The sequence below is a fragment of the Fusarium fujikuroi genome, chromosome FFUJ_chr02, assembly GCF_900079805.1.
Source record: "Fusarium fujikuroi IMI 58289 draft genome, chromosome FFUJ_chr02".
NCBI classification, from domain to species: Eukaryota; Fungi; Ascomycota; class Sordariomycetes; order Hypocreales; family Nectriaceae; genus Fusarium; species Fusarium fujikuroi.
In genome coordinates, this window is record NC_036623.1 from 3,012,152 (window position 1) to 3,020,103 (window position 7,952).

The following is a 7,952-nucleotide window of genomic DNA, read 5'->3' on the forward strand; positions in this document are numbered from 1 at the left end:
GCGATAGCCGTCCGTTGCCTGAACTGTATCTTTTGTGGCTGGGCAATACCCGAAAGTGAATGAGGAGAGAAAGAGAAGAGCAGAAAAATAGCAGAGTTGCTGCTACTATACTAAATCGATCATGGAGGAGGCTTTTTGGAGAAGGGACATGAAAGTGCAAAAGGACAGGCATGTGAGAAGAGACAAAAAGAGAAAGAATACATCCGGCTTGATGGTATTCCCCGCAACGCCAAAAGTACCTGACCAGGACTTCTCCCGTCAAAGGGTCCCGTTCTCCAGATCCAATCCCCAAGTTCCCCTCCGTCAACTTCGGGACAAGCCTTGTCAATTGGTGTCTAAGAGGCGTCCCCCCAAATTCGAAGCCCCCGGAGCATGTGCCGAATCAGGAATCTCGAACTTGGGGAACATGGCCCAGGAAGGGAGGTACTGAACTTCAGTACCAATATTTCGTATCTCGACATCAACCAGACGACCAAGGGAGATGCATCATCTGGGGACATTCGTGTCTTTGCCTGTATGCACAGTTGGGCTGTCATACTCTCAACTTGAGTGGCTCTTTGCTTGTCCTTGCACGCAAATTTACTAGGGGCGTAGTAATCAATGACTCAACAGACTGAAACATCAAACCTTAAGCTCTCTCATGAAGAGATATCCACCTGCTGCAAATCATATCCTCTAATATCAAAGTCGCTTCCAATTTCCGACTTGTCAAAGAGAGACACACGGATGGTACGGTGTACTCAGCGGGAACACAGCCTTGCCTGAATCATGGCCAATGCTGAGCCGTTACATGGCCCTAGTCATGTAGACGAGAACCAGCGTGAGCAATGGGGGATTTTCTCGGCAGCGGCGTCGTTGGCAAATGCCCAGACAAAGACCAGCTCACTTTTTCCCTCGGCCGAGGAAAGAAATGGGCCATATCATGAACAACCCCGGGGTCCAGACTCTAGGTCCGGGTCTGGTGTTGCTGTGTACTGTACATCCGAGCGAGTGAGGATGAAGGCAGGGAGAGTTGAATGGATGAGCAAGCTTATCTCTGAAAAGCAGAGGAGATAGAAATACATAATGGCAAAAGATAAGTTAAATCAAGAAAAGAGGAACCCCCCAGCCTTCAGAGACATTTTTCTGCACAATCACAGATGCCAGCTTTGAACACCATCTTGAGAGGAAACCTTGAACTTGGAAAGTACAGTATACACAAAACAACCATGTAAACGCACTTAGAAGTCAAGTATTGCATACCAGCTGACCAAGGGCGTCCCTCTGAGCCCATTACCAAATGGAAAACCATCTGTGAGCTTGTCTTGCCTCATTCTGCATGGTCCGGCAGTTGTTTTAACGTAATGGCTCGTCCGGGGTTGATTTACCGCCGCAGTCCAACAAGACGTTGTTATGTACCCTCTCGCTGCGTATGTATGTTAGTGGCTAAAATAACCTTTTGTCTCATTGGCAAAATTCCCGAGGTTCCTTACTGTTGGATTCGCTCGTCGTGATATGCCTCATCAGCTCCCAAAACACCTCAAATCTCCCCTATCTGCTCACTTTTGGCACCGGCTCTATTTCAGATCCGGTGCCGCCGCCGGCTCCTTGGACGAATCCGAATTACTCCGATGTTCGGTTCACAGCATGTAAACTCGGTGAAGCGTTTGCCAAAATTAACCTGTCATCAGTCAGTTATCTCCGACTGCCAAGTGATGATCTTCTCGTCCCTCTTTGATAGCAACAGTTCCTGGAACAAGAAAGTATTAGTCATGTAATCCGCAGTTTCATTCCGCCAAATCTTTACACAGATTTTGGAGAGCCATTGACACGGGCCCCGCACGCGATAGCTTCTTCCTAGATCTATCAGCTCAGAGTTATCAACAGATAACTTCAGATCCCTTGGAACAAATACGCTCTCTATGATTGGTCCATAGAAAGCCCTCCCATCACGATCCGAAAATGTCCCTTGCCCTGTCCCTGATCTTGGCTCAACAGAGACTCGACCCCTGTGCCGTGGGGGCTACAGGGGGACGTTGCCGGTCCTGTCCCGGCTCATCGCTACGCACGGGCCAGTTTGTCGAGATCCATCAAACACTGACTCTAGAGCGAGCAATATCTAGAGCAAGAGCGTCATTGTTGGGTCCGGAGCTTCTGGCATGGTGGCTGTGACTTTGTTGATTTGATACAGATGAGATGCACGACCAGCTACACTATGTGACCCGCTATCTCGACCGATAACGGTTCCAACCTCTTCGTCCAGTCCAAAGCTTTGCTTCGACTGACAACCTCCGTTGATGTCATGTCAGAGAGTTGAGTCAAAGCTCAGCGTTAAATTACCCTTAACGTTTTGCCACGTGAGTGTGGAGACGATTAGCGACAACGTTGTGGCCTCGTGGGTGTAACTCTTTACGGCTTTCAGTCTCGTGTCCAAACCATGACTCTCTCTTCGTAGTATTCAGTTGTTTCATCTGAGCCACGAGCTGGGAGCATCATGTTTAGCTCCTCTTGAATCTGGAAACCTAGTTTTTGATAAAACGAGACCGCATTCATGGTAGCCTCGAGAATAACTGGTGCATTCTCTTTGGAGGCCTCAGCCTGCACTCGACGAAGCAAAGTTGACGCAGCCCCTCGGCCATTGAACTTGGGATCTGTGCATAGATATGTCACGTCTAGGAAATGTTAGTGCCGAGTGACACGTGGCCAAGGTAGCTTCAACCAAATTTCAACACCATAGGTGCATAGCGGTCAAGGTTTGGTCGTCGATATCCTGGCCTCCACTCAGCAGCAAATAACTCACGGTAATAAGTCTTGTCACCCAGGACCTTGTCTCTCTTACTCTTAGTAAGATCCGCGTAGGGGCCAAGATATTGACGACGGCAGAAGTCTGGAAACTCATCATCATCGGCTTCTTCTTCTTGTATCTCTCGCGACCGCTGTTGCCGCTGAACGTTCCACTTAGCGAAACTCGCTATTTTCCCGGTCTCTGGGTCGCGTGCAACCAGAACACCCTTGTCGACGCTTTGGACATGATCCATAGTATCTCTGAAAAGCCAGCCTCGGAAAAACTCCTTGCTCTCAGGGTTGGGAAATTGTGCGTGCATCAGCAGGTTGATGTCCATGGCGGCAAAAAAGGTGTCGGTGACACCAGGGGCCTCTCTCTCAGAAGGAACTAAGATTTCGAATGGCATCGTTATTACGTGATGAGGCGTAAAGGTTGCTTTAAGAAAGCGGAAGTGAAGCATGGGAAGTAGAAAGTTGTGAAGTCGAAATTGGCCAACCAGAAACCTCACGATATCGCGTTTGTGGCCTAGACCTGGGGCACGTGACAGTTTGGGTAAGTTTCTTAATCTTGACATCTCAGACCTCTTGAATCTATAATTTTAATTCTTCGAAGCCTATCTGCCAATGTCGGTTGCATTCCGAGTGTTGGGTTTCCATCGCTATGGCTTGAAATCAGGTGTGACACAATATTCGAGCCTCAGCTGTTAGTAAGACTAGTTCTGTATAAGGGACTACCCGCTCCATAGCCACGATAGTGTTGTTATTGGTAAGTTACGGCCGTAGAGAAGCTTTTCAGGTGTTTCGAGGCATGAAACAGTAGCACTATGCCCCAAGTTGACTTATAGACTTTTGCCGTAGACAGTTCTATGAGTATGCACTATCTACCCGTAGAACGACAACAAAAAAGGACAACGGCATTGTACTATAACTTGCAATCTAACCTTTCTTGAGATTCGGGGCGTCCCAACTCTGCTTATGTCTTTCAACTAAAACTGTTTCTCAATGTTGGGGCTGTACCCCATCGGTAGATATGATGACGTGTTGAAAGAATTGCTTTGCAAAGTCGTCTATTTCATTAGAACCAGTGCCTTATACTGGCTTATGCTTTCTTGCCTAGCTTTCATTGTATTGAGGAGAGTCTAACACGATACCCCATTGATCTAAATACGGAGGGGACACGCAGCTTAGAGCCAGGGGTGACAGCCCGTTCGCACAGCTTGGGCATATCTCTCTAGTCCTTTCCTGTCCAGTTTCGTCTTCATGGCAACTAGGTGCTTTATTCGCGCTCTCTTTTCAAGTAGCCTATGCGGATATTCAGCTCTGTATAGAAATATCTGAATTTGCCATTGCTGAAGCTTATGCTATCAGATTTCATCCTGAGAGAGCAACGCAGCAAACACTTCACGCAAGAGTCTCGAGGCATCTAACTCGAATCTTGGAAGATTTTCATATTATGGAAACCTTCTGAGCTAGTTCTTAAATCTCATGAGCTGGGAAGGAATCCAATCATAAACTTGTGACAGGCGGATCTCGACCAGATACACGATGTTATAGGCATATAGTTGCTTTGGGATCGGAAGTTGATCTCAATCATTTGTATTCCATGAGAATACAGGGCACTGGTCTCGGCAAAGCTTTGATAGCACATATCACAGTAGCATCACCAAGCCTTAATATTGAGTGTCAGCCCGCCAAGCTTTCCCCCTTCACTCCCAAAGAACATTGGTTTTGTATATGATGTTACTTAGGCTTGACAATATTAAAAACAACACTAGAAGAGCTCCGGCGAGAGAATAGGTTGACAAGAAGACGGGAGTCCAGTCCGGGCAACAATCTCGACGTTTGAGGGATTGACGCTCCAAGATTATTCGGCAACTATGCCATGACTTGAGCTAGGGGGCCCGGAAAAACTTCATATTGAAGGAGTAGTCAAGCAGCTGGTTGACCATTTTCCGAATTTCTCACATGAGAAGTAGAAAGGCATGAACTTTTTATTCGTATAGGCCAAGTTCAACTTACATCCCTGACAGTTCGGCCTTCCTGTGGCAGCGAATACAAGTGGCATATCTTATTGCAAATTCTCGTACCACTTCACATGACCTTCTAGATCCTATTTTCTCAGGAGTTGGTACAAATTATCATTCACAGTGATGCAGTTCGGACAGAGTTAACTTGCGTAAAGCACTTCAAACCTTCTAATACACCAGTTGGGGTGTCTGTTTAACAGACATCTTGACATCACATCACACATACGGAACGGGTTCAAGAGGTACAAGACAAAGGGGCCGCTATATGGCAACTATAGACCTAGTCTGGCGAAAAAATACAATCATGACTCCCCGAGTCTGCCAGGGATTAAAATTACTTAAAAGAATTTGTGCGGTTTGCTAGTGGTCCCTTATGATGAGCCGCGGTCGAGCATGCTAGCCCGCCGACGGCAGATATGATAAAATGAAACGCCGATGATGGCCGGGTATTTAGACAGGAGGGTTGAAAGAAGGAAGCTTGTTGGCACAAGCGGCAACAGCCTTGAGGGCCTTGGCGTTGGTGAGGGCAACAGCCTTGGCGGGCTGGGTGCGAGGAGTACCGTAGACGGGGAGGTCATCCTCAGCGGCAGGGGGAGTGTAGGCAACATCGTCGAGGCTGAGCTTCAAGCTAGGGACGGTGCTGATGTCGATCTTGGAGCCGTCGAGCTTGACAATCTCAACCTGGAGGCCGTTGGTGACGGCATCGGCAACCTTGGTAGGAGAGCAGGCAGCAAGAAGCTGAGGGGCGTCGGCAGCCTGGTCAGCGGAGAAAGAACCGTGGATGATACCCTCAGCAGGCTGTCGCATAACGACAAGACCACCAACGAGCTTTCCGGAGACGTAGACGTTGACCTGGGCAGGTCGCTCAACCTCGGTGACATCGAGCTGGACGTTGGCAAAATAACGGGTGGTGTTGGCACCAGCACGCTCCTCAATCAGGCCACGCTCCTCAACATCACGACGGCGGGAAGAACCGCTGCCATAGAGACGGTTGATGGTGGTTCGGGCGGAGCTAGAGAGCTGGCTGGCAGACATGCGCCAGTACTCGAGTCCAGCGTAGGTGTAACCGAAACCCTTGATGCTCTTAACACTGTCAGAGGTGTGGAAGTTACCCCTGGATCGGTAGAAGGGGTTGAGAGGAGAGCTGGGGGTGATGCGGGTGCCCTGGGGAGTAGAGTAACGGGCACCACCAGAGTAAGAGCCGGTGAAGGTGGACTGGCTAGGGTGCATGGCCTGCCAGTAAGCCCAGAGACGATCGACGTTGGCGTGGTGCAACCAGAAGATGGGATCGAAGCCAGAGAACTCGGTGGCGAGGAACTGGCCGGCGCAAGAAGCATCCCAGTGAATGGCGTTGTGGATCTGCTCGAGAGAAGCACCGTTGGCACCGGTGGAAGCGAACTGGTTGAAAGTGGTAGGTCGGGTCATGACATCGTAGACCCATTGCTTGTAAGGCCGCTGGCGGAGGAGCTTGTTGGCACTTGAAGGGAAGCTATCGGGAGCGGGACAGTGGTAGATGCGAACGCGGTGCTCGTCGTCCCATGATCCGTACTTGTTGTTGAGGGCGTCCTTGGGGAAGTTGTAGGTGTAAAGAGGGTTCTTCATGTTGATGGTCTTGAGGCCGCTGCCATTGGGAACCTTAACGTTGACATTCTGCTGGGTGAGGATAGCGGGAATGCCATCGAGAGCCCAATCCCAGTAGGCGGCACGCAGGTTGTTGGCTGCATCAACGTACTGCTTGCGGTACTTGGAGGGGTAGAGGTTGGCCAGGCGCTTGGCATGCTCGACGAGGATCTGCTCGTAGAGCAAGACATAGGGACGATGCCATGTCAGGAAGATGCTCTCACCGTGAGGGCAGTATCCGGGCCAGCCATTGCCGCTTCGACCACCACCACCGTTCCACTGAATGAAGGGCTTTCCGTGAATACCGCCGACCTGGAAGTAGGACTTCCAGTCAGTCTCCTTAGCATCGTACATGGAGCGGACGGCTCGCATGTAAAGGTCCCTGGTGTTGAGATTAGCATTGGCCATGTTAGCAAGCACACGGCAGACTCACCAGGCGGGGCCGCCAGCCTTCTGCATGTCATTGATGTTCTTTCGAGCAGGAACAGCAGCTCCACCAGTGACGGGGACACCAGTAACGAAGATGTTCTGCTGCTGAGCCTCGACGGGGTTGACACCGCCGACGACCGCGAGAGCGGCAACTAGGAACTTGCCCAGCATGATGATTGTCCTGAAAAATAAAACGAATGTATTCGAACAGAAGTCGTGCGTCAATGTACGACTTTGCTTGCTCAAGAAAAAAGGACAAGATCGGAGAAGGAAGTGGTTAAGAGTGTGGGAAAACGTCCGAGATATAGTCAACCCTGAGCCATGACCACGGCGACAAGACGGGGGGTGTGAGAGGGCTGATGGCTATGGCTCTGGGAATAGGTCATGATCCCTTCTCCGCATCCGAACCTCCGTCCCAGCTGTCAATCATCGTCAAAGGGGTTCGTAACGCCCCTCATAGTGGCCCTAGATGACAAGGGGGGAGGGGGTGCACAGGTAGGGCAAAGATCGATATTCCATAGGATGTGTCCACTGACGATGAGTTGAGAGCAACGCTCCCAATAACTCAAGTCAGCTTGTTCAATTCAAGTCTGACCCCCTGACTTGCAAGTCAGGAAAAAAGGCTACAAGTTAAGTCTACCTAGGTCCTGACTTGCAAGTCAGCAAGTCAATATAGTAGAATTAGTAATATATAGGTACCTTTTACCTTTACTTTTAAGGAAATTCTATAAACCCAGGGTAGGTCTTTTTATCTTATCTTAGCTAATTAATCAGCAGAAAAAAAAGCTCCCTGCGGGGCTTACCTTACCTAATTAGGCTAGACCTGTGATCTGCAAGTCGACTTGTTCAATCCAATTCCAATTGGCTGAATTGTAGCCAATTCAAGCCTGACCCCCCCACAAGTCAAGCCAATCAAAAAGTCGGCTTGAATTGAGTTGTTGGGAGCGTTGGTTGAGAGTTGCAAGGAGAGGAGCACTGAGCACTGAGCGATGAATGAGCTAGGAAGGTGTGGGTGAAATTGGGATATGACCCATGCACATGGACAAGCCAGGGTCATGGTTGCTTTTCTCTCGTCTTTTCTGTGCTTAGTAGCTCGTTCGCTCGTAACGCCAC

At 49.5% G+C, this 7,952-nt stretch overlaps 2 protein-coding genes; both read right to left on the reverse strand.

Moving 5' to 3' along the window:
- Positions 1 to 2,397: 2,397 nt before the first annotated feature.
- Positions 2,398 to 3,170, reverse strand: FFUJ_04389 (uncharacterized protein; the record flags this gene model as incomplete). XM_023572332.1 has 2 exons in its annotated part: positions 2,398 to 2,651; positions 2,699 to 3,170. The coding sequence occupies 2 exons, from the start codon at positions 3,168 to 3,170 to the stop codon at positions 2,398 to 2,400; spliced, it is 726 nt and encodes a 241-aa protein (XP_023426474.1).
- Positions 3,171 to 5,240: 2,070 nt separating this feature from the next.
- FFUJ_04388 (related to tyrosinase precursor) lies at positions 5,241 to 7,010 on the reverse strand (the record flags this gene model as incomplete). XM_023572333.1 has 2 exons in its annotated part: positions 5,241 to 6,792; positions 6,844 to 7,010. 2 exons carry the CDS (start codon positions 7,008 to 7,010, stop codon positions 5,241 to 5,243), a joined length of 1,719 nt encoding a protein of 572 aa, XP_023426475.1.
- Positions 7,011 to 7,952: the final 942 nt, after the last annotated feature.